This window comes from Necator americanus, chromosome X, assembly GCF_031761385.1.
Source record: "Necator americanus strain Aroian chromosome X, whole genome shotgun sequence".
In the NCBI taxonomy this organism is placed as follows: domain Eukaryota; kingdom Metazoa; phylum Nematoda; class Chromadorea; order Rhabditida; family Ancylostomatidae; genus Necator; species Necator americanus.
Window position 1 is genome coordinate 18841119 of NC_087376.1, and position 24064 is coordinate 18865182.

At 43.2% G+C, this 24064-nt stretch overlaps 9 protein-coding genes across 10 annotated transcripts; 2 read left to right on the plus strand and 7 right to left on the minus strand.

Moving 5' to 3' along the window:
* Window positions 1–5119: 5119 nt before the first annotated feature.
* On the minus strand, window positions 5120–5446 carry RB195_024097 (uncharacterized protein; the record flags this gene model as incomplete). The annotated part of the gene is made up of 2 exons (XM_064211763.1): window positions 5120–5213; window positions 5274–5446. The coding sequence occupies 2 exons, from the start codon at window positions 5444–5446 to the stop codon at window positions 5120–5122; spliced, it is 267 nt and encodes an 88-aa protein (XP_064067644.1).
* A 537-nt stretch (window positions 5447–5983) lies between these two features.
* Window positions 5984–6442, plus strand: RB195_024098 (uncharacterized protein; the record flags this gene model as incomplete). Its single annotated transcript, XM_013446108.2, has 3 exons — window positions 5984–6106; window positions 6185–6283; window positions 6353–6442. The coding sequence occupies 3 exons, from the start codon at window positions 5984–5986 to the stop codon at window positions 6440–6442; spliced, it is 312 nt and encodes a 103-aa protein (XP_013301562.2).
* Window positions 6443–7744: 1302 nt separating this feature from the next.
* Window positions 7745–8023, minus strand: RB195_024099 (uncharacterized protein; the record flags this gene model as incomplete). The annotated part of the gene is made up of 1 exon (XM_064211764.1): window positions 7745–8023. One exon carries the CDS (start codon window positions 8021–8023, stop codon window positions 7745–7747), a length of 279 nt encoding a protein of 92 aa, XP_064067645.1.
* A 132-nt stretch (window positions 8024–8155) lies between these two features.
* RB195_024100 (uncharacterized protein) lies at window positions 8156–8635 on the minus strand (the record flags this gene model as incomplete). The annotated part of the gene is made up of 1 exon (XM_064211765.1): window positions 8156–8635. The coding sequence occupies one exon, from the start codon at window positions 8633–8635 to the stop codon at window positions 8156–8158; it is 480 nt and encodes a 159-aa protein (XP_064067646.1).
* A 328-nt stretch (window positions 8636–8963) lies between these two features.
* On the minus strand, window positions 8964–11114 carry RB195_024101 (uncharacterized protein; the record flags this gene model as incomplete). 2 transcript variants are annotated; one of them, XM_064211767.1, is made up of 4 exons in its annotated part: window positions 8964–9992; window positions 10074–10250; window positions 10310–10841; window positions 10930–11114. In XM_064211767.1, the coding sequence occupies 4 exons, from the start codon at window positions 11112–11114 to the stop codon at window positions 8964–8966; spliced, it is 1923 nt and encodes a 640-aa protein (XP_064067647.1). The 2 variants fall into 2 exon arrangements, with proteins under 2 accessions (XP_064067647.1, XP_064067648.1); XM_064211766.1 differs by lacking the exons at window positions 10310–10841; window positions 10930–11114 and having other exon boundaries at window positions 10074–10226.
* On the minus strand, window positions 10280–10972 carry RB195_024102 (uncharacterized protein; the record flags this gene model as incomplete). The annotated part of the gene is made up of 1 exon (XM_064211768.1): window positions 10280–10972. The coding sequence occupies one exon, from the start codon at window positions 10970–10972 to the stop codon at window positions 10280–10282; it is 693 nt and encodes a 230-aa protein (XP_064067649.1).
* Window positions 11115–11224: 110 nt separating the features above from the next.
* Window positions 11225–11662, minus strand: RB195_024103 (uncharacterized protein; the record flags this gene model as incomplete). Its single annotated transcript, XM_064211769.1, has 1 exon — window positions 11225–11662. One exon carries the CDS (start codon window positions 11660–11662, stop codon window positions 11225–11227), a length of 438 nt encoding a protein of 145 aa, XP_064067650.1.
* Window positions 11663–14329: 2667 nt separating this feature from the next.
* RB195_024104 (uncharacterized protein) lies at window positions 14330–14638 on the minus strand (the record flags this gene model as incomplete). Its single annotated transcript, XM_064211770.1, has 1 exon — window positions 14330–14638. The coding sequence occupies one exon, from the start codon at window positions 14636–14638 to the stop codon at window positions 14330–14332; it is 309 nt and encodes a 102-aa protein (XP_064067651.1).
* Window positions 14639–22842: 8204 nt separating this feature from the next.
* On the plus strand, window positions 22843–23829 carry RB195_024105 (uncharacterized protein; the record flags this gene model as incomplete). Its single annotated transcript, XM_064211771.1, has 2 exons — window positions 22843–23462; window positions 23733–23829. 2 exons carry the CDS (start codon window positions 22843–22845, stop codon window positions 23827–23829), a joined length of 717 nt encoding a protein of 238 aa, XP_064067652.1.
* Window positions 23830–24064: the final 235 nt, after the last annotated feature.

Consider the following 24064-nt stretch of genomic DNA (forward strand, 5'->3'; position numbering starts at 1 on the left):
CAGACTCCTCCTTCCTCTTTGCTAACCCTCGATATCATTCTAAGTACACCACGCAATAACTGCAAAAGTTCAAACTGGTTAGTCTCACCGACTAGCGGTGCTGGTGAACCACCGCGTTCTTACACATTGTCACCCAAGGCGGATGAGATCCTTAAATGCTGATGTGTGATAGTGTTAAGAAACTGCATGTGGGAGAATCTCATAGCTTACGAACGGCATAAAATTTTTAGTAATTGATAAACATTCATTTTTGTTATTCATGGATGGATTCCTGGTGGGAATCCAGAATGCTTCCAATGCCGTCCTAGCGAATATTTCTTTCTCTTGCACTAATATCGTACATTTTATTTCAAACTCATTTCCATCATGCCTCTCATTTCTGTGGCGCCTTAATGGTGTTATCGAATTTCCACGTCTTTTACCAGCCAAATGTTGTTTGATGCGCAGACTCGGCACCTTTCTATTTCTCCAGTATAAAAGAATTGCACGTTAGGCACTGCCTGGTAGATGATCCTGATCTTCGTGCAATCTCTAGTTTTACCAAATGAACAAACGACACAACACACCGATACACGCTGCCTGCGTCTATTACGAACCAGTTCGAACTACAAATAATACAATGAGAACCCCACGCAAAAGTAGAATGCCCTGCGCATCTCTTCATCTACCATTTTCTAACTGGCTCTTTTGAGAGCACAACTGCAGGATGCTGTTGAATTGGTGAACATTCCGAAAGAGAGTATCAAGTGACAGTTTGTTCGTAATAGGCTCTACGATAGGTAGAGTGAATCGGAGTGTTGTCTTGTTTTTTCATTCGGTAAAACTCGAGATTGCACAAAAATCGGAGTCGTCTACCAGATAAAATGCCTGACGTGCAATTTCGCTTATATTGGAGAAACCAGAAAGGTGCTGAGCCTGCCTTTCAAAGAACATTTGGCTGATAAAAGGCGCGAATGTTCGATGGCACCATCAAGAGGCTACCACAATGAGAAACATGATGGAAATAAGTTTGAAATAAAGTGTACGATATTAGCCCTTGAGAAAGAAATATGTGCTAAGAAGGGATTAGAAGCATTCTGGATTTCCGTCAAGAATCCATGTATGAATAATAAAAATGAGTGCTTATCAATTACTAATTACTTTATGCTGTTCGTAACTCTGCGAGCTATAGACTGTCCCACATGCAGTTCCTTAACACATACATATATCAGTACTTAAGGATGCTGCGCAGTCCGTGGATCTTATTCGCGCTTGGTGGTAGTCTGTAAGAACGCGGTGGTTCACCAGCTCCACTATTCGTTGGTACTGGTCAGTTTTCTTACCTTTTGGAGTTGTTGCGTAGTGTACTTAGAACATATTCATCAAAACATGACAAGGAGAGAGGAGTTTGATTTGATATAAATAGCACCAAAGATCTTGAACTATTTTCAGGCCTCTGACAAAGACGAGTTTGTTGAAACGTCTGGCAAATAATAAGGTTTCACCAAAACATCGTTGGCATAACGAAAAAACATAAATCCAGTTCCCAGTGGCGAGATTTCAAGAAGAGAGGACTCGGAGACAGTCGTTCAAGATTATGCGTCCAAAATTCGTGTAATTTAGCCCAGTAGCATTCTCGTGAATGTGTGAGATATTGCATGAGTATTGCGAGGATATGGTACTGGGTAACTTAGTCGCAACTGTCTAACAGAGTACGGAAGAAAACATCAGCCATCTGTTTGCTGTCGAAAGCAAACTTCAGGCATTAGCTTCTCAAGTGTTTCAACCCTCGTATTCACTAAATCAAAGGAGTCCAGCAATAGGGAAGAGTGATTGAACCTTTGGCGAGGAAGATAACTTGAACACTTTGTCACTATTGAACTTATTGTTGATAATGTCTTCCCACAATATCAAAGAATAGAAGAGTCGGCTCCAGAATAGTTTTTAACAGTCAATCATACGGTCACAGCCAAACCTTTTTCCGACTGTCAACATTTGTGCCAAGAAAATTGAAAAAAAAAAGAATGTTCATATATGAACTCCTGATTTTTAATCCGTAGTCAAGCTTCTTGTGGAAGTTTTATGCCTGAGTCGAACAACGGGAACAAACTTAAATTCGAAGTAAGAATATGTTTCAAAGTATCTCAGCGCCTCTTTAACGGCAGCGTTTGGGGGGAATTTTTGTTAGTGTGTTCTTTCAAACAAATACGGATCGGGAAGTAACTTGCAACTATCACAGCAAACGCGCGAAACATCCCCTATGGATCTTCTCCATTAACGAAACTGTTCAGGAGCATTAAATTGATAAATTAACCCTACGGGGTAGCTTTTTGCACCTGTGTGAGCAGAGAACTTCACTTTACACTCCATTTTATCATTACGTTCTAGAGTTCACTCGTCAAGTATATTGGTCAGTTTGATCACAACTATCTTCGTCATCAAAATCTCATCATAGTGCACTGTGTGCTTCTTTCAGTTGAGTTAATCATTTTATTGGGTGTTCCCGCTGATTGTTGAGATGCAGAGATTGTACCGTTTTTTTTTATCAACCTGTGATTGTTCTTCCATTGTTCTATAATTTGCTAACAATTAGTTGCAAATTCTAATATGGATTGAAGCATTCCTCCGCAATAAAGGCGTTAGTAAAAGAGTTACAATTGTATCCCCCAAAGAATAAGGCTGAGTTGTCTTTTATTCTCACGGGTTGTGACGTAATCCATTATACGTTCTCCTTTGTGCAACGACTGCTTCTCTGGTTACATTTGAAAGAGATACAGCACTAAAGTCAGTGCCTTTGGGAAAAGACTCAAACCCAAAGAACTGAAACTCTGTTTTAGTCTGAAGTCCCAAGATTCCGAAAGAGAATCTTTGTATAAATTTTGAGGGAATAATTTAACTCGCCAAGAAAGAACAGCTTCCTGTTTTAGTTTTACTTTTACGGCTACACCGACGTCGTTTGGAATCACATCAGATTTTTTTATTTGAGATGCCGCTCAACCGTAAGACTTTTCGGGCCAACTATTGCGAATGCAGTATATATCCGAGTACTTCTCAAATGATGGGGCGGGTGTAGTGTAGTGCTTAGAGATTCCACTTCCTGCACGATCGATCGGAGGTCCGGATCCGCCCTAGTGCTCACCAAGCCTTTCATCCCTTGATTGATTAACGCCAGACACTTTATCCGTTATCCTTATCTCAAACGATTTGCACAAAACAGTGTTCCTAGTCCAGGTCTGAACTTATTTTAAGGGTTATTTTCAGCAACAGTAGAATAGATACCTCTCTCAAATTTGAGTTTTCTTTTTGCTATTGGATCTAAATAAGAAATATACGAAATAACGAAGGAGGTTTTAGAAATTGAGGAAAAAATTAGTTTGAGTTATACAACATGGGTGCTAGCCTGCGTCCCAAAATCCGCCCAGGATGGATTGGTCTGCCAGAAGCAGACGGAATCATTCGGAGTGGGAAAAATGAACTGTGGAGATGATCTGAACTACTGACGCTTCTTTCGAGCATGCCTCCAGAATTTTCTTTTGTTAAATACTTGACGTAAAAACAGACTACTTTTCGTCAGTCTTTGTTAATTACTTACTTTCGCAATCCTTCCATTAACATCACCGGTAAATACATCTCCGTGGAACGAAAAGCCGTTCCGCGGATTCGCGCTTTTTTTGCAAGATTGGAAATAAAATGCTTACTACTCGTAATCAAACGGTCTATTAGAACATTTTGTACCTCACCTCACATGTAAATTCTACACTTCTTTTATCTTAGGAAGTTGACGAAATTGTCTCATTGAAAATTTATGGAATGATATATGCTCTTAGCTGTTAAGACTTGCATTTCACAGCGAACAGTTCTTGACAACAGTTCAAACTACAAGTTTCTTCTTCATGTCACTATCGCCGCCGTTCAATTAGCTTTGAATATAATGATTTCTCTGCAATCGCCACAGGAATCGCCTAGCGGATGTGTGAGATGCCCTTCGGAGCATATCTGCGCGCGATAATCATGTCATGTCTGCTACTTATGTCTTATGTCTTATGCTACTGATGGAGTTAGAGGAGAAATTTTAGAAAGAAAAAATAAACGAACGAAAATGTATATCGAGTTGAATTCAACATCGTTCGAAAGGTCGTTACTATTGGAGAAAAAACTGACTATTTTAAGTACGGAAATATACCACAGAGGCTGCGAAAATTACGTTTTCGTCAAAACAATCGAGATTTTCTCCAATTTGGTCACTTGAGAATCACCAGTTGTCGAACAATGTAAACGCCAAAACCATTTGTTGTACGAAAATGAGAGTTCTAAGAAAGTGCTGAGTCGCAGGGCTTAGGATTTCATTGTAGGTCGTTGGAGGATGTTCAAAGGTTAGAACAAATATGAAATAGAGCAGATTGGTAAGTTTGGCTTTTAAAAAACTAAGCAATGTTCTTTCCAATTTTTCGGAATGGAGGCTCTCTGTTTAGACTGTTGTCAAGAACAAATAGTTTTCTGAGATAGCTTCCATGCAAGTTTTCTATGGCTAAGAGCGTTTATCCTTTTATTAACTTTAAGTGGGACATTTGTGCCAATTTCCGGAAATAATGGGAATCTAGAGCCCAAATATGATGTGAGACATCAAAATGTTCTAAGTGACCTTCTGATTACAAATATGATGAAAATTACAAAAATTACATTAAAATTAGATTACAAATATGATAACAATCATGTAAAACAAGCGCGGGGACGGCTTTTCGTTCCTCGAAGACGTACCTGCAGATATGTTAACGACAGGATTGCGGAAGTAAGTAACGAACGAAGGTTGGCGAAACTTATCTTATTTTCAAGCTACATTTCACAATTCACCTTTAATAATACTCAAATTCTTAAATATTAACATAATTAATAAATATATGACACATTTGAGATCGGGAAATTGAGAGCCGTGTAGCAAGGCATACATGAGTAGGTGAGTAGTGAGTATCTAAGTGTTTGTAGATGAACAAATCTTATATGTGGACGAAGAATAGTGGATGTAGACGAAGGATTTTCTTGTTGCGTGAGGGTGCACCGCGTGCCCTAGGCATAATGGGCAGTCTCGCCGATGAAATTAAGAGACAGCGATCCTTTATCCTCGCATCATTTTTATAATTTTCTAAACAACATGATTGTAGTCCGCCCAAGTATAGCTAATCTCAGCGTTGAAATCGGCGACGATGAGCATGTAAAAACTCTTAGGATTTCTTTTCCTGAAGAATCTCTCTGAGTCGAAAATGTAGAAAAATCAATGTAGAAAACTTCGACTGTACCTTCTTCGCAGCTTATAAATGGAACCTAAGCTTCCTAGATTGTCGAAATCGCTACTAGTCCGCATCTTTCCGTCAGAAGACATCCATTTCAGAAGAATCACGTTGCATGTCCAATGTTTAATGCAGTACTCGTATTGATGAGGCCATCGGCGACGTCTTTTCGCCTCAATCATTGCGATGACTTTCTACTAAGTCTTCCAAGCCTACAAGGTGGAGTCGTCAACAAGGCCTTCCTATGTAAACATATGTATGTTACGCGTGCAGGTCTCCATTAAAGTTTTGTTTTAGCAGCCCTCTCCTAACGTTTACTCGTTAGAGGTCTGCGGAGACAGAATATCAACAGTGTGCTTGCTAACGAAACTAGAGAAGTGGAGAGGAGTTGCTTCAGTTGTTAATACTTCGAGAGCAATGTTAACGAGAGAGCATTTCGATGAAAATGATTTATTTTTCAAAACTGAGCCGGCTACCGTACGCTTGAGCTTCTCTATGACATAGCTTGACAAAGTCACCTGACATTTTGAATGAAATGCCATGAGAGTACACAGGTGAATCTGCTTGCGGACGGTTTCTAGGTGCAATAAAGTGCTTTCTCGCGATCGCAATCCGTATTATGCATGTAGTGAATGTAACCCGACATCTAATGGAGCGATCAGAGAAAAGCTTAAATATTTGTATAGGAAGGATGAAAGACACTTTTTAGATTGCTAGCAATGTTCGTTCGGATTTTATGTTCATGCCTCTCATATTGTCACGTACGGAAGCTGTTGGCGCAAGCTTGTCAAACTGATTGCAGTCCAAATGGTGCATCATCCATCCAATTTTCGACGCTTCAAGTATTTCCATTGCGCCAACAGTTTGCATACGTGCTGGACAATGACTACCCTTCATGTTGGACAATGACTATCTTTTAGCGCATCCATACGGGCGAAAAACCATTTAATTGTGATCACTGTGGTCGTGCATTTCGCCAGCCCGGTAACCTTACTCGACACCGGCTAACTCATACCACGGTAAGCATTTGACATTCTGAGAGTTGTTGACATTCAGTTGTCTGTGTAGCAATAAGAGAACAGTTTTAGGTTAAGCCATATGTATGCATTCACTGTGAGAAAGCATTCAATCGGGCGTCGAATCTTCACACTCATATGCGAACGCACTCTGGGAAATGAATGAGAGCGTTCTGCTCCTACTCATGCATTTTTTTGTTCACACCACTTCGTTCGGACTTCTGAATAACAATTACGGCAATCTTATAATAAGATCAGATATGTAAGAACACATTTAGATGAGGAAGAATTCCACTTTGCACACAACCTTCGCGAAATTACCACTAATAAATAAATTTGATGTATATATTCAATAAGTTTGTATTCATAAACATATTTCGTAACATTCCTAATTTCTCATTTAAAAGCCAATAATTATACAACTTAAAGGCATCACCCCACGAATCTGGAGTGGTTTGGGTTTCCGGTGGAGTATTCGTATACGGGATCGTAGATTATTGAGAGAAGGGTGGTTCCATTCATTTCTCCCTATTTGCCGTAGAAAACGGCCCGGAAGATACGGCTTCGAGCGTTCCGGCGCACTATTTTCTACAAGGAGTTCGATCGGAGCGCGCTAGCCTTGTGCATGCGCCGCATCTTCCGGGCCGTTTTTCACGGCAAATAGGAAGAAATGGACGGAATCACACTCCTCTCCATGATCTACTGTGCAGTGTACGAATACTCCACTTGAAATCCGTACCACCTCAGATTCGTGGGGTGATGCCTTTAAGCAAAATGTATAAAAATAAACTAAGAAGTTTGGTTAGTTTCGGTGGAGCATGAAAACGATGGATAGAACAGTTGCCTATTACATCTCCAATGTGAGGGTGGTCAAAGATACAATCCTCTTCAAAGTCATGTCAAAGCATATTCCGGTAGAAGGTACAGAATCATTACGAAAAAGATGGCGAGTATTGTTATGACTAAGTAGACATGGAAGATATAAGTTAGATATTATAAAGAAAGAGGCCGACTGAACTGATTTACAACGCTCTTATAGTCGACGGATTTAAAATTTTCTGCAGCTTCCGATATTTACATGGTGTCCATGAAGTCATGGTGCACTCTAGACCAGTCACAGGAAAGCAACAAAACAAGACAGAAAGGCGAAATCTTCACCAACTAGAAGGAAAATTCTTGATATTTCTTATGTGTAGTGGATGTCGACACCGCCGAACAAGAGAAAATTTTTATTGCCGCGGAACACGAAACATGTCCACACAAAAACAACAGGGTGGTCACACAAGCATGCGTCGTATACAATACGGGTTTACTCTAAGCGAATAACATGGTGAAATTCCCATCCTACAACACCTCCTCTTTCAAGTTATCTCGTACCGAGTTCTTCGTGGGTCCACCTGTAGTCGGCGACGGGGTCGTCGAAGGCATTGCGGTCGTTGAGACGAGTCGACAGTCGGCGTTGCATCATCGTCCTTGCTCGCGAAGTCGAGTAGCGGTAGGTCGAATCACATCCAAGAAAGTGTTAGTCGCAGTTGTACCGATCCTGGATCGCAACTGGTTTACGTGCCGAGTCCATACCTCGTTTCCACAGTGAATAGTGTAGGTTGTGTTTCCAACACGGCGTGTGATGAAACCGGGAGTCCAAGTAGGTTTCTGGCCTCGATAATCCTTGGCGAAAATCGCGTCGTTGATCTCAAAGTTGCGGCGTCGTGCTCCATTTCGACGATTGAATTGAGATTCCATTTTGAGATCCGTTTGTGCGATCTCTAGAAGGTAACATTAGATCGAGTTCTGTTCGCAGTCGGCATCCCAAGAAGGCTTCGGCAGGTGTACGCTGTTTAGGTGCAGACGGGCAGGGCGTGGAGCGATGTGCCATCAGAAACGTCTGTAGTGCGTCCACTGTTGGTTCCTCCCCCTCAGCTTGGCAAGTCCTCTTTTGAAGGTGTCCACAAAACGTTCTGCTTGTCCGTTGCTTTGTGGATGGAACGGGGGCGTGCGAATGTGCACGAATCCTCGGGAACGGCAGAAAGAAGCGAAGTGAGACGACGTGAATTGCGTTCCGTTGTCCGTGACGAGCGTCTCTGGATTTCCGAACTTGGCAAAGATGCACTTCATTGCTTGGATGGTAGCCGTTGAGGAGATCGAGGACATCTGGACGATTTCTGGCCACTTGGAATAGGCGTCCACGATGAGTAGATAGTATTGTCCTTCCATTGATTCAGCAAAATCAGCATGAACTCGAGTCCATGGCGAGTGCGGTTTCGGCCATGAATGTAGTTCAGACTTGATCTGACCCTCTGCCAGGGATGCACATCTTGGGCAGGTCCTGACGAGTTTTTCGATGTCGGAAACCATCGTAGGTCAATAGACAAAGCTTCTTGCAAGCATTTTCATCCTTGTTTGGCCTGGATGAGCTTTGTGTAGTGCTGAAAGAACACGATGTCGAAGTGATTTTGCAATCACTATGCGGGATGCAGTGAGCAGGCATCCTTTGACTGTCGTCATGGTATTTCTACGATTGTAGTAGTGCCACAGAGAAGAATGGGAGTTGACCTTGGGCCAGTTTCCGGACTTCGTATAGTTGATCACAAGCTGGATAAGACGATCGGCTTGCGAAGCAGTCCGAATGGATTCGACGGATACTGGAAAATGACGACAGTTCTTTGAGAACTCAGAACTGACATCAGCATCTATTGAAGCGATTACGTAGTCCTCCGGTATCGATGATAGTGACGAGGAGTGAAAGAGCGTCCACTTGGCCGAAATCCTTTGTATTGATGTACTCGACAGTAAAGCTGTAGTTGAGCAGCGTCGTGCCCCATCGCTGAAGACGGTTGGCACTGTAGACTGGAACTCCTTTCTTGCTTCCGAAGATTGCCGAAGGTGGTTTGTGGTCGGTCCTCAGCGTGAAATGTCGTCCATGGATGAAACGAAGGAACTTCTGCACGGCGAAAATGAGGGCGAGTGCTTCCTTTTCAATCTGGCTGTAGTTCTTCTGTGGTTGTGTCAGGCAACGGCTTACGTGATAAATAACCTTCTCGCATCCATTTGCAAAGCGATGTGAGAGGGTTGCTCCCATTCCGTAATTTGAAGCATGAGCAACGATGATCGGGAGACTTGGGTCAAAGTGGGTCAACAGGAGATCCGAGCTTAGGATTGCCTTAATCTTGTCGAAAGAAGACTGGCACTCCAGTGTCCATGTGTAGACAACATCCTTCTTCGTAAGAGCGTCCAAAGGAGCGCGTAGATTCTGGAGATCCTTGACGAAGTTTCCATAGAAATTGATGAGTCCCAGAAAAGAGCGAAGTTGACTTACGTCTTTTAGAGCGGGCATCTTCTGGATAGCTTTGATCTTTCCAGGACCTTGTGCGTTGATGACAAACCCAAGGTGAGTGATCTCCGTCTGCATGAAAGCACATTTGTCGAGTCGAACGCGGAATCCGTAGTCTTGAATCCGCTTGAGTACAGCCTCTAGTCGGGCATTGTGTTCGCCGATGGTTCTACCAGTAACCAATATGTCGTCGAGATAGGCGGCAGTTCCATTTAATCCAGCGATAAGAGCATCCATACATTGTTGGAATATACCAGGAGCTGGTTTCACTCTAAATGGTAGTCGCTTGAAGCGATACAGTCCACGGTGCGTGTTGATAGTGAGGAGCTGTTTTGAGACGTCGTCCACTTCCAGTTGGAGATATGCTTCGGCCAAGCCGAGCTATGAAAAGTAGCGTCCTCCGTTGAGTTTCGTGAAAGTGTCCTCTGGGGTTGGAAGCGGATGCTGGTTTTATTCCAGTACATCGTTCAGTCCGGTTGAGTAGTCTGCACAGAGGCGGATCGATCCATTTTTCTTCTGAACGACGACGATGGGTGCTGCCCATTCTGAGTGATCAACGGGCTCCAGCACATGTATAGACACAAGCCGATCGATTTCGGTTGAAATCCTTGGCATAGCAGCATAGGGCACCGGGCGAGCCTTCAAGAAGACAGGCTTGGAGTCAGGCTTCAGAGCGAGTTTAGCCTATGACTTTGTACAACATCCCAGTCCAGAACGAAGACTGCTGGGAACTTCTTCCTCAGGAGCGTTGCGAGAGAAGAATTCAAGGTGCTGAGCGTCCTTGAAGAGATGTTGCAGATGGAGCCTTCTGTCAAGTGACGGAACAGTGGCTCGTGTTGGGCGATCCAATCTAAGCCCAACAGCGATGGCGTGTCGGCTACATGGCAAGTACCATATCCTAGATGACCGTCAATAATGAAGTTGCATTCGTAGCATCCACGAACGTTGATCGGTTCGTTGTTGGCAGACTTCAGTTCAATGCATTGCAGCTTCGGTCGACCCATGGCGGTCCAGTCTGCAGTGCTCAGTAATGTTACGTCTGCTCCAGTATCAAGGCGCATGCGTACTGTCTTCCCATCAATCTGTACTCTACGGTAGATGCGGTTTACAGCGACGTCAGCACGAGTCGAAGCTATAGTGACTGTGTTGGCAGACTTCCGCTTTCGTTTCGCATTCCGATTCTTCTTCTCCGGAAAATTTTTGCAGAATCCTCGCTTGTGTCCAGAGCGTCTGCAGTCGTGGCATGTCTTGTTTACGAATGTGCAGTCTCTAGACCAGTGATTGGCTCCGCACCGAAAACAAGGTGACGATGGCTCACGATTTCGACTCTTTTGCGAATCCACGACGTTGACGTGCGGCATCCTGACGAATGACGAGAAAGTGCTGAACTTCAGCAGCAAGCTCCTTTAGCTGGTTTGAAGGTTGTCCTCTATCTTGCAAAGGGCACGAACGCAAACATCGGCATCTTGCGGGGCAACAAGTCCACATATCCATACGAGGCATTTCATCTGCTCAGGTGTGACGTCATTGAACTCAGCCATGGTATGACGCTGATTGATCAATCCGGTGTACTCGCAGAGACTTTCCTCATTTCGCTGTGTTTTGAGGTTTTTTTAACGTCTCGCGAATACTGACATATTATATCCGAACAATTCCTTCAGAACAGCCACGGTGTCCGTTAAGGGAACATCGCATGCTCTTTTAGGAGGAATATGGTTCGTGAAACGGGCATATGTGACGGCGTCGAGTTTGGAGACGATTAGTCGAGTTTTTGCTGCATCGTCCAACGTAGCACCATCTTTTTGGATTATATCCTCGTAACGGTTGTACCAGACCTCGAATGTACAACCATTTTCCGGATCGTACACGAACTCAGATATGCGTGTCGATAGAGAATTTGTGACGAATTCGGCCGTGGCGAGGGGTGCTGTTGGAACGCCTGGGTGTGAAAAGGAGGCTATCTTTTCCATACGCTTCATCAGCTCACTGAACATTTGCTGCTGAGCCTTGGTTTGGGCTTCCAAGATGGTACGCAGAGTTTCAGCGTCCATTTTGGAGTTGCTGTTCAGTGCGCGGTGCAACCACAGTAACAGCTAATCGATCGGGTTCACAGCCTGGGCCGAGTGAGTGTCCACTCAGCAGTTCGCCCAGGCAAAAAGAGGGCGGGACTATTTTGTAACTTGACCCTCGGTTCGACCCGCTTGGAGGGTCCTTGTACCAGAAATCGACTTCAGCAATTCGACCGGGCTTGGAGCCGGAACTGGAGTTCTTGAGCAAAAATCAACTCGAGCAGCAGTTCGACCGGGCTTGGAGTCGACTCAACCAGCAGTTCGACCAGCCTTAGAGCTGGAGCCGAATTTCTTCACCAAAAACGGTTGTCCTCCGCGTTGTAGTCCGCTATTCGCCAGTTGTTGTGGATGTCGACACCGCCGAAGAAAAGAAGCTTTATTGAATCGGAACGCGAAACATGTCCACATAAAAACAACAGGGTGATCATACAAGCATGCGTCGCATGCAGTATGGGTTTACTCTAAGCGAATAACATTGTGAAATTCCCATTTTACAACATCATGTATTAAGTACAGGTCGATGTGGCCTCCATTTGTTGCCCTACACACATCTAAACGATACTCAACTTTTTCCCATGCATCGTTAACGACGTCTGGTGTAACAGTGTGAATAACGTCTGTAGATCTCTATCTTATTTGATTAATGTCGTTGATACACTATACACATGTTGCTTCGCATAACTCCATAAGTTAAAGTCCAGGGTCAGATCAGAAGATCCAGAGGCCATGGCATGGCAGAACTTCTGCCTATCTACCGCTATGGGAATGAAACATACGAACAAGGTTGGCGTATTGTGGAGGCTGCAGTTATATTCCGGTTTCTGCACATACTTCGGAAAGATTCTCCATTATCTTTAGAAAGACTGAAAACTAAACCCGAAACATTGGCATTAATGTTCCTTAGCATTTCTTCAGACCCGCAAATTCTTCGCTCTATTTTTCCAAATGGGGATATGCTGCTCGCGAAACATTGTTGTTGTCGCTTTCTGAGATTCCCGAACTTGAAAGATTCTTTCTGCAACTGTCATCCTAGCACAAGACTTCTCTTGCTGGTTGCTCTCTCCAGCAGTCAATTCCATAGAGGCGCCACAACTGCAAGCTATGAAGGTCTCCCTCATGTCGTCATCTTCTATCACATATTCAGTTGTTGCTTCGCATTCTTCGCATCGCATCGCACCATTCAAAATATGGTGAAGAACGAAAGACTCAGCAAGTAAAACGGAGCCAAGTAACAACATATATAGCAATAAAACGCTCTTGCTTGATGGATGTAGCTGTTGCGCCAAATTTCTGCACGGAATCTGACTATTGTCTCCTTCGAGAAAGATTTTCTTTCACACAGAGAGATAGCCGCGAAGATCACAGAGCGGAATCCCATAATTATCATCAACTGGGATCTTTTCACAACACCAGTCGGCTTTTGGGAATACACCACAGTGGTACAACATCCTCGACGAATATGATCGGCTCGTAGAACATCTTCACAAGTGTACGAGAAAAGCAAACAGTTTTAAAACCACCAAGAGACGCTTGTTTCCGGAAACTCTTCGGCTAATACGTTAGCGTGGAGCTTCACGAGAAGCATGCAACCACGAACTCACGTCCGAGTTTGCGAGGACATGCAGAGAAGCAATAAAAGAAACCCTCGAAGAAGAAGAGGAAATAAGAACAACAGTATTGGCTGAAGCAGCAGAGGTGGGTAAGAGCATTCGCTAGGCCCGCTGCAACTTCACCAATCGTAGAACAAAAATGACTGCTCTCCGGAACCCTGATGGAACAACAGCAGCATCGAGAAGGGGGATGGAGAAAGTCATTCACGACCTCTAATCGGATCTCTTCGATGGCCACGTCCATTCGCCTCCTCACCATCTGAGGAAGGATGGACTAATCATCCTAGAAATCCTCGCTTCCGAAGTCCGACATGCCATCATGTCGATGAAGAATTGTACTTTACCCGGTTGCAACAGAATCAAGTCAGAACATCTAAAGATCCTATCGCCAGTTCTTATCAACATTCTGCAAAGGTTTTTACTCGCTATCTGTCGGAATGCAAGGTTCCTAGGCAATGAAAACCAGGACGACAGTGCTGTTGTACAAGAAGGGTATCCATATGACATTGGCAACTATCGACCACTCTTCTTACTGCCGGCGTCTACAAGCTCACAGACCCTCACAAGAATAATCCTAGACAAGATTGAAAGAACATTTGATGAAGGACAGCAAGCAAGCAGGGTTTCGAAAAGGGTTCAGCACGAATGACCAGATACATGCCGTTTCAAAGCTCATCGGAGTGTCACGAGAGTACAGAATGCCGCTGTGTCTCATTTTCATCTATTTGAAGATAGCATTCGATTGAGTTGACGCGAAAGCGATGATGGAAACCTTGGACAACCACGGCGTTCCTACTGGATATATAAAAATACTTTGTGAGTGATATAGCAACTTCACGACCCAATTTCTACATTCTACAATAATGCAAGAATCGACGTTGAAAAGGGATTCGACATGGTAACACAACCTCACCCAAAATATTCAGTGCCGAGAAAGTGATGTGAAGATTGGGACGGGATAAAATAGGAGTGAAAGTTGATAGCAGGGAGTTAAATCTTCGTTCCCTGATGACATCGTTCTGAAAACATCAAGTATCAATCAGGCAAAACGACAGGCAAACTGGTCGAATTTGATAAAACGTGTAAAACGATCGCCGACCCGATGGTCAGACGTTGTTGACACATCCTTCTTTGAAGGACTTTTCACGAAGTCCTGCAAGGAAAGATATGATGCTTTTCGAGTCCCTTGCGAGAGGAAAAGCCACTGAGCATCCTTCGCGCACGATCGATATGGAACGCGATATGGAAGTATTGCTGGTCCCCGCTCGGGCATGTCGAAGAAGACAGGAGCACAGATGAGACACAGATGATACCACGTTTCTAAGGAGAGATAGACCTCAAATATCATAGCAGTACTATGCAGTATTATAGTGAGTGTCAAGGGAAGGGTCGAATCATTGTTGGCGGTGGAGTATGGAAAAATGGATAAATTTTCCATCAAACTAGGGAAGGAAGTGTTCCGAGATGGCATTTTGGAGCTCTAGTTGAAGATAGAAAGTAGAAGAAACGCGTGGGCAATAATCAATTTCATGCTCCAGGTATCTGTTTCCTTTTTAACCAATAATTTTCAAAGAAGTGAAGAACTAAGCACGGAAGCTTCGTCGCATTGCAAAAGAAGTAAGAAGCCTACCTCCAAGCAAAGAAATTAGAATAGAAACTCATCTACCACATAGTCAAAGCAGAGATGTGTACGATTTTTTTGACGATGATGATGAATGAGTAAATGAATATATTTATTTGCAATTTCTGTCAGCAGTTTTGTAAGTTGTCCTGTTTTCTTTTGATATTGTTGAGAAGTAGATTAGTTCTTTCATTCGAAACACCATGAATTTCCGTTGAGTTTTGTCGTAAACGTCGTACTTTCTTCCGTACTTGATCTTTCTCTTTTAAAAAAGTTAAAGAGTGCAGCGCAAACGGCGACCGCTTGGCATTCGCCTAAGATTTATGACGGGCTACACAGAGGCTTGGATAATTATAACCCACTATAGAGTTGGGTGGACATGGTGACAAAAATTTGAATGAAACACGTTTAATAGGTCTCGTTTCATTGAAAAAGCCAGCCTATTTGTCATTTTTTAATATCATCCAAAAAATACGAAAATAATGGCCTCGTAAAACTGAAAGAGAACATTTTACAATTTTACTTCTCAAGAGTGTTCGTGACCAGGAAGTGCGATGATCGAAGAGATCGAAGTTTTGGAATATCGAAGAGATGATGATCTCTTCGATATTTCGAAGAAAGGGAACCTTTCTAAAAGTTACATACTGGCAGAGATGATGCTCCACTTGTTGACCTTTACAAAGCTTCAAAATTAATACTAAGTAGTTAGAAGGAGCGAAGTTGCAACTTAAGCCAAGAGAAAATCTTGAGTCAGTAGGAAGACCGGAAGTGCAGATGTCGCAGAACAATAGTTTCCTTGCAGATTTTACAAAAAAAAAAACCCTTTTTAACCAGTTACATATATCCGTCGTTGTTGGGGCTGAATAATGGTACCACTTGAATTTCAACATCTCCTATGTTTCGAAACTGTGAGAGATACACCAAAATGTGCGTAATAGTCGTAATATTATGTGCGCTATAAATATTTAATTATCATTTCATCTGCGAAACAATATAGTCACGTCAAAAATCATACATCGTTGGGGTGCAGTTTTCTCGTAGTCACCCTTGCTAATCTGTAGCTGCAGGTAATTTTTTTAAAAACTACTTCACTGGTCAGCTTAAAAAATTCAGGTTATATCGAAAACATACATCTCCCGCTCACCGTCAGTTGATTCCCAGATATTGTGATAAAGATCACAATATCTGGGAATCAACTGACGGTGAGCGGGAGATGTATCTAGGTGAGTTGTGTAGAGAAAACAAAAAAGAGGCGGATTCGTCTTTTCTCAAAGAATTAGCGATTTTACCGAGTGAGTTAGCCGGTGTTGAGTGAGGTTGCCGGTTTGGCAAACCGCACAACCAAGTGGTCACACTTGGATGGTTTTTCGAACCTATGGATGGGTTGAAAGATAAGGAAAGAAAATCGAATGGATACGAAAAGCATGAAAATAAAATCCAAGCAAACATTGCTACCAATCTGAAAAGTGCCTTGTGCACCTTTTCTAAACAAATATTTTAAGCTTTTCTCCGATCACTCCATTAGATGTCGGGTTACATTCATTACATGCATAATACAGATCGTGACTGCGAGAAAGCACTTTTTTACATCTAGAAACCAACCACAAGCAGATTCGCCTGTGTACTCTCATGAAATTTCATTCAAAATGACAGGTGACTTCGTCAAGCTATGCCATGGAGAAGCTCAAGCGTACGTTAGCCAGCTCAAGTTTTGAAAAATGAATCATTTTCATCGAAATGCTCTCTCGTTAACATTGCTCTCGAAGTATTAACATCTGAAGCAACTCCTCTCCACTTCTCTAGTTTCGTTAGCAAGCACACTCTTGATATTCTGTCTCCGCAGACCTCTAACGAGTAAACGTTAGGAGAGGGCTGCTAAAACAAAACTTTAATGGAGACCTGCACGCGTAACATACATATGTTTACATAGGAAGGTCTTGTTGACGACTCCACCTTGTAGGCTTGGAAGACTTAGTAGAAAGTCATCGCAATCAATCACAAGCAGACACACTTTCGAATAATCTGTATAAATAAGAAGTGTTCCCGTATCTCCGCAGAAATCTAACGCCTAAACCTCAGGAGAGAACTTCATAAATACCTGTACGCACAACATACATCGGAATAGGTGGAGAGACCCAACGGTTTAGAACCCATCACACTAGGGTGTGATGGGTTCTAAACCGTTGGGAACGCAGAATGTGATGATCTTTGTTTCCTTCGGACGAGCGGAAATCATGAGACAATTCTTGGAAATAGTTTCCGATGTAGTAATAGTCGCTTCAAACAGCCCGAAGTTTCAACATGTTGTTTAACTTGAATCGAAATTAGCTGCAGCCTATGGATTGCGACTTCTTCCTGACAAATGCAAACATATGTCTCCTCAAGACCTCCAACGGGAATCGTTCAAGAAAAGTGAAAATCCACTTGAGAAGGGATGATACAGACCTACGTAGTGGGTAGAATCAAAGTTTCACTATCACTACGTACATGTGCTTCGAAAGATAAAAAAAAATACTTCCTTAGACTCCATGAAAAAACGCCGGGTAATCATTAGATCCTCAGACTCTTCATAATTTTTTGCAGGTCCACTTCATGACTCTTGAAAAAAGCTGATGAACAACTAGCCAAGGTAACAAGGAATTCGTAAAAAGCAAAACCTTCAACTGATGATGCGGCCCGCTTCGTTGTGGTACCCTCCAACGGAGACTCTCACCTGCAGCATAGAAAGAAGGATCGTAAGTGAGAGTTTCCTTGGATAGCCTGATTCGCTATGATAAACCTAAAAAAACTCCCCTCTTTCTTGCAAAACTTATGTTCTGATGTGAACTTCTTTAACGGCCCTTTTTTCGGCCAGTTTTGGCATTGAAATAGCCAACAACGGTCTTCTTGGAAATATGAACTTCTCTGTAGGATTTCCTCAAGTCCATGCAAATCGTTTCGACTTCTTCTTCGTAGCTTCATGTTTGAACGCAATTGAAGAAGATAATCGAGGTCAGCGATCCATAGCTTCTTGTCCGTGAATGTTCGATTAGGTTAGCCTGTTATTCGATAGAATCCATATTCAATGCTACAGCGGTTGCTGTATTTGTTAATAATGAATAATACGTGTTTACTTTTTTAATTGAATTGCAAACAACAGGAGCACCAAGGCGTTCGGAGTCGGTTTAACAAAGAAGATCTACCGCGTTACTAGGTTAACATGGGTCTTTTCGCACAAAGCGGCACTAATAAAATCTATCAGGCACTTGAGTATACGCGTTAGGAGCGTACGAGCTATATATCCCGCACTGTTATATGGCAAAAGCTGCCCAATTGCAAAAAAAAAGGTGCCGCACAGCACCTTGCCAGAGCTCATATCCTGAAAGGTCGAATCTCTGAAAGAAACATGAAATCTTTGGCGACAAACATCCGTCTCGTTACACTGAGCTGTCGGTCGCTGTCAAGAGAACTCCAACACCCCGGTCTATCCAGACTTCTGTGATATCCGCATGCACCGTTTGCTGCATTGCAGGAAACACGCATCAGAGATCGACCTTTCATCAGTATCGACAATTACACCATCTACTGCGGCGATGCTGATGAAAGGAGAGTACGAGGCTGTGCAATAGCTGTTAGGTACGATTATAACAAGCTGGTGGAGGAGTTTGGATTAGCGTCGTGAAGATGCACCTTTATACGCTTGCGGGATCGCAGAGGACTCAATGATGAACTCAATGCATTGATGTCTAAAACACCCATCCTGCCACCCAGGTCATTGTCGGAATCGACGCAAATGCGAAGATGGGACTCGAACAGCAGTCCGATGTGCTAAAAAATGGTATTATCCAGCGGTCGACTTATGTGAACAGACAGGCCTCATCTTCGCCTACACGTTTAAAACGAATCATCGACGCCATCAGCTCACGTGGCAGGGGTCAACCCTTTTCACACCTGAAGAGCAGCGCAAGCGGAAAATGAGAGGAATTCTGAAGAGGAACATTCCTCAGTTAGATATCCGAAAATCTAGAGTTGTTTGGGACGTCGCGTTCGTCACTGACCACCGACCAGTTCTTCTCAGTTTTACGGTACATTTCCAGAAAAATGTCGGGGAGCTCAACATAAATCAAAGCTCGACTTGGCAGGTCTGAAAAACGAGGAATGCAGAAAGATGTCTCATCAACGAGTGGCGATCAATATTGGATTAGGAATCAGGAAGAGAGTGTGCGACGCTGACTCTTTCTCTAAATGCATTCGGTGCGCTACAAAGAAAAGACTCTCGGTTTTAACACAGAGGAAAACACAGTTCTTTTTTGCATCTGCGAAGACAATATCCACGTACAATTCGTTATGTGTTGCCCTGCCCGATAACAACCACCGACAGAGTCGGAGGTTCTTATATGTATTCGAAAAATGAAGAATAGAAAATTTGGTGGAGACGATTAGCGGAGAAATGCTAAAACCTCCTGCCATAATTTGCTCCACAAGAAGCTATCCGTCGTTGAGCCCAGGAATTACTGAGGAATATCATTGTCGCGTGTAATGTACAAGGTTTTGGAGCGGATCATCTTGGATCGACTAATCTGACATGGCGAAGAACTCGCGACGAACAAGTTAGCTTTCGTCCTAGTCGACGTTGATCAGATGCTTGTTTTGTGAAGAGATTGATTAAAGTGTGGCAGCGGCATTTGAAGTCTCTTCAGTTGCCTTTTTTGGACTTCAAAGCCACTTTCGACTCTCTTTACAAAGGACATTTTCTCAACGCGCTTCGCGCCGATGGAGTTGCAGGGAAATTAAAAGAGAAAAAAAAAAAGAAAAAAAAATGCTTAGTTTATGACATGAAGAACAATTGCTGCGGTTCAAACACCTGTTGGATTTACAACACCGTTTAAAGTCGTAAATAGAGTAAGACAAGAGGCAGTGGCAGGACCCTTCCTGTTCAACTTTGTCATCAATGACATAATGCGAAGAACAGATGAGCAGCGTCCCGCAGATATTATTATTAGTACTATCAGGACGCCCCTAAACCGATCTCGAGTAGGCCGTCGAGATAATAGTAATACTCGCTTCTAGCAACGCGAAGTTACAATACGTTGTTAACGTTGCATCGAAATTAGCTGCAGCCTACGGACTGCGACTCCACCGTGGTAAATTCAAGAAGATGTGGCCACCTCGAGACCTTCAACCGGAATCAGGATGGACGAACAACTTTTCGAACTCATGAATAGGTTCTGCTGTTTGGTCTGCATGCTGAAAAACGATGATGAATCTACGAGAAAGATATTCAGCAAAGATGCGCCGAAGCTAATTAGGCATTCAACTCTTTGCTTAAGTGCCCGTGGTAGACCACCATGGCCAACAAAGTCAAGCTGCAAGTCTACCTATCTGCAATTCATCATCATTATCATGATGTACAGATCGGACACTTGGGCAACGCCGTCTGCGGTGATGAAGAATCTTGGCTTCATGGAGATAAAGCTGTTCAGAGAGCTGCAGTTTTAGCCAATGGTGTGCCATAACGAAGAACTTTACTCGGAAAAGAATGTGCTGTATCGGCGGATGAGACGTGGAAAACATCAGCATCTTGTTCGGCCTTCTGAGGTATTCACAGAAAACCGTCTTGGCTTTTTTGGTCACGTTTTCATCCAAATCGTGCTGAGAATGCTTCTAGGTCCTAACGAGAAAAGTCGTTAAAGAAAGTTCTGGACGGAGTTGGTGAAGGAGGATCTGAGCACGCTTGGCGCTGACAGGCCGTTCAGTCAACAGGTTGGGTTCTGTCGCTTATAGAATAGCGACGGATGAGTAGATTCTATGGAACTCTAGCTGAAGATCGAACAGTTAGGGCTCGAATATATTTAAGGACGACACACTCCGGCGAAGGTGCGCATAGCGGCGTTAGGCCGTAACACTCGCTCGCCGATTAACTCGAAAGTAAGTCAATTCCTTTGACCCCATAGGAACACTTAATATAACAGCATCAGAGAAGAAGGAATTGTAAAAGGCTATCTGAGCCGCTAAGGAAGATAAGCGTTGCGATGACATTCTCTATATACAATTCACGTTCTCTAGAATGGAAATTGAGAAACTAAATTTTTGATGATCGAGCACGATGTTACCATACTGGCCAAGACGAGAAGACACCTCCGCTGAAGCTTCTGCCGTGTGCAATGGAGTTGGTCAGTTCCGCTGACCTGTCACCATGGTTGTAGCCATAAAAAAACAATTTTCCCAAAGAACCAATAGACCAAATCTTGCGTCTAGATTGAAAAGATGTGAATCAATGCTGGCTTGGACAGTCTTCTTCACCTACACTTCGGCATCAAACTACAAAGAAAATGACGTTGAAAAGAAAGACAGCCGAGTAAACTCGCGGATGAGTTCTGTTATCCGGGATGTACTGAAAGACGACTGCAGCTACGAGATAGTCATCCAGCAGATAGCGGGAGGCAAAATCGGCATTCAATTTATTAATGGAGGACCAGCAGTGGGGCCCTATGAAGTCTAGCCGCAAGTCTTCCTATCTATTATTCGTCTTAATGTTATGTACAGATTTAAAACTTGGACAGCACCTTCTATGGCGGCCGAGAAGCAAAATTGCAAGGAGAGGAGGTTGCTTAGACTGTTGCTCCGAGAGCTTCGACCAACGGTATGGCGTAACGAAGAACATTACGCAAAAATGGATGTGGTGCAAAGGTGGATGACAGGTGGAAAACATCAATATTTTGCCCCACCTTTTAATGTTGTCGCAGGAAATCTCCTTTGCTTCTTTGCTCCCATCTTAAGGAAATCTTCAGACCGTCTTATTTGATGGAAATGGTGAAAGATCCGAGGACCGCACGCTGACAAGAAATTTAGGCAACACCTAACGCTGCGCATATTATGACATATCAAACTATAGTAAAATGTCCGCAACAAACCTCATCAGTTCGATTGCTGAACGGAACAGAAACCTTGTTATAGGCAAAATGTTGGCAGTACTAGCTGAAAAAGGTAAAACGGACTTTGCCGAACGGTTGAAAGCTGGCAAGCGGTCGCGGGGCATAGTAATTAGCTGCTTACCTATTTTCAGGAACTCATCGTCCTTCTCAGAGAAACTAGACGACCTTGAGAGCAAAGTCAACGAGATTTTGCTTGCGCTGAACATGAACTCCCTTCTCAGTTTTACTGGCATCTCACCCTTGCTAATGTGCGTCTACTTCAAAGTGCTGCTTTTTCAAGTGTTTATATTCACAGAATTATCACATTCGATGAAGGGAAGCGTAAGTATGAACTGAGACAAAAGGCACGCGAGTGTAATAAGGGTAAAAGTCAGCTAGAATGGGTGGTTCTACCGCGCGAGCCGTCTCGCATCTCTGACATTAAAGGCAGCATGCCACGAATCTGGAGTGGTACGGATTTCGGGTGGAGTATCCGTATACGGGGTCGTAGATTATGGAGAACGGGGTGGTTCCGCTCATCTCTCCCTGAATCACTGCAAGTAGCCGTTCCCTGAATGCTGTTTGTACGATGCCTTCTATTGGAATGCGCCACCTTTGCACGCGTAGCTCCCTTACTGCCTATCACGGAAAGTCCGGATTGGTCTTTGACGAATCGCAGGGCGGAAGCGGCGTAAAGGGTGGAGCGCTGCAGTAGATAGCGTCGTACAAAACAGCATTCTGGGCGCAGCTGTTTTCACTGATGCAGAAGAGATGGGCGGAACTAGCCCCGTCTCCATAATCTACAACCTCGTATACGGATACTCCACCTGAAATCCGCACCACCTCGGACTCGTGGTATGCTGCCTTTAAGCGAAGCACATCGGAAAACGAATGAAGCTGCACGGCGTCTCTTCAACATTGAAATCATACTAATTCAACGCACGTAGTCTTGTCAATAAAATTCATCATTTGTAAATGTTTCTCTGCTCATACAAACCGGATCTGATTTTTATTACTGAAACCTGGTTGACTACTAAAATGTTAGACTCTGCACTGCTTGGTGACCTACACTGCAATCTGTATCGTTTTGACCGGTCCATAAAAAGAGGAGGTGGAGTTTGTGTTCATGCTAAGGCCTTTATTTGTGCCCAGATCGTTACTTTTATCTATGATCTGAAGGCTGACTCATTCTCCGCTGAGATTTTCTGCCGTGATAATGTATCGCTGCTTCCTTTCATACTTGTATACCGTTCACAAAATAACTTTGCTGCTGATGATATAAAACTTGTAGACATACTAAGCGATATGGGAATTGCAAATCATCATACAATCATTCTTGGCGACTATAATCTGCAAGTTAATTGGGTCAACACAAAAACATTGAACTCATCTTCAACGCTCTTCTTAGATTTCTTCCTCGATGCTGGGTTAGTACAAAATGTGAATCTTCCTATCCACTCCTATAGAATTCTTGACATTATCCTTCTACCTAACATCTGTACTCTTGACGTCAAACTTCTTCCACCGCTAGCCTCATCTGACCACACTGTTATCCAATTTCGACCACCTGTAACTATGTCAACACTAGGAATTCTTATGTCCAACTTTTTTGAAGCTGAATACTCTTCGTTGAACTATTATTTTTGCGGCGTTGATTGGTTTGCTCTATTTCACCAATACTCCTCATGCACTGACATCTATTTCAGATTCTGTAAAAAGGTGTCTTTTTTTTTCGTCTTTCGACGGTCTGGCCAAATTTGTTCCTTTTCGATTTCCTCGCTCTGTTTCTTTGAAACTACCAAGTCAACTGAAAACTCTATACAAGAGAATATCTTCCGACATTGATATCCATGTGAGAAGATGCCGTGCATATCAGGTACCTCCCTTATCGCTCAGTGAATCCATGAAACCTTTCTATTTATACCTAGGGCACAAAATGAAGATGAATGGAAGGATTCCTTCCGAGTATCGTGGATCAGACAGGAGCTACTTATGGTACAGATGGAGATAAAGCTCAAGCTCTAGCTATGTATTTCGCCAGTCTTTTCTTCAGACGGGGATTCCATCCCAGAAATGTTGGCGTAGCTTCTGTCCAACCACAGTGCAGTAAAACGTTTTTCCATCCTTCTGATAACCCCAAATACATCAGATCTCTTAAGCCGTCGGTTATTGAAACGCATGATGGAATCCACATGTTAAATACAAGGAATGTGCTGCTATTTTATCTTCTCCTTTAACTCATATTTTTAACATCTCAGTA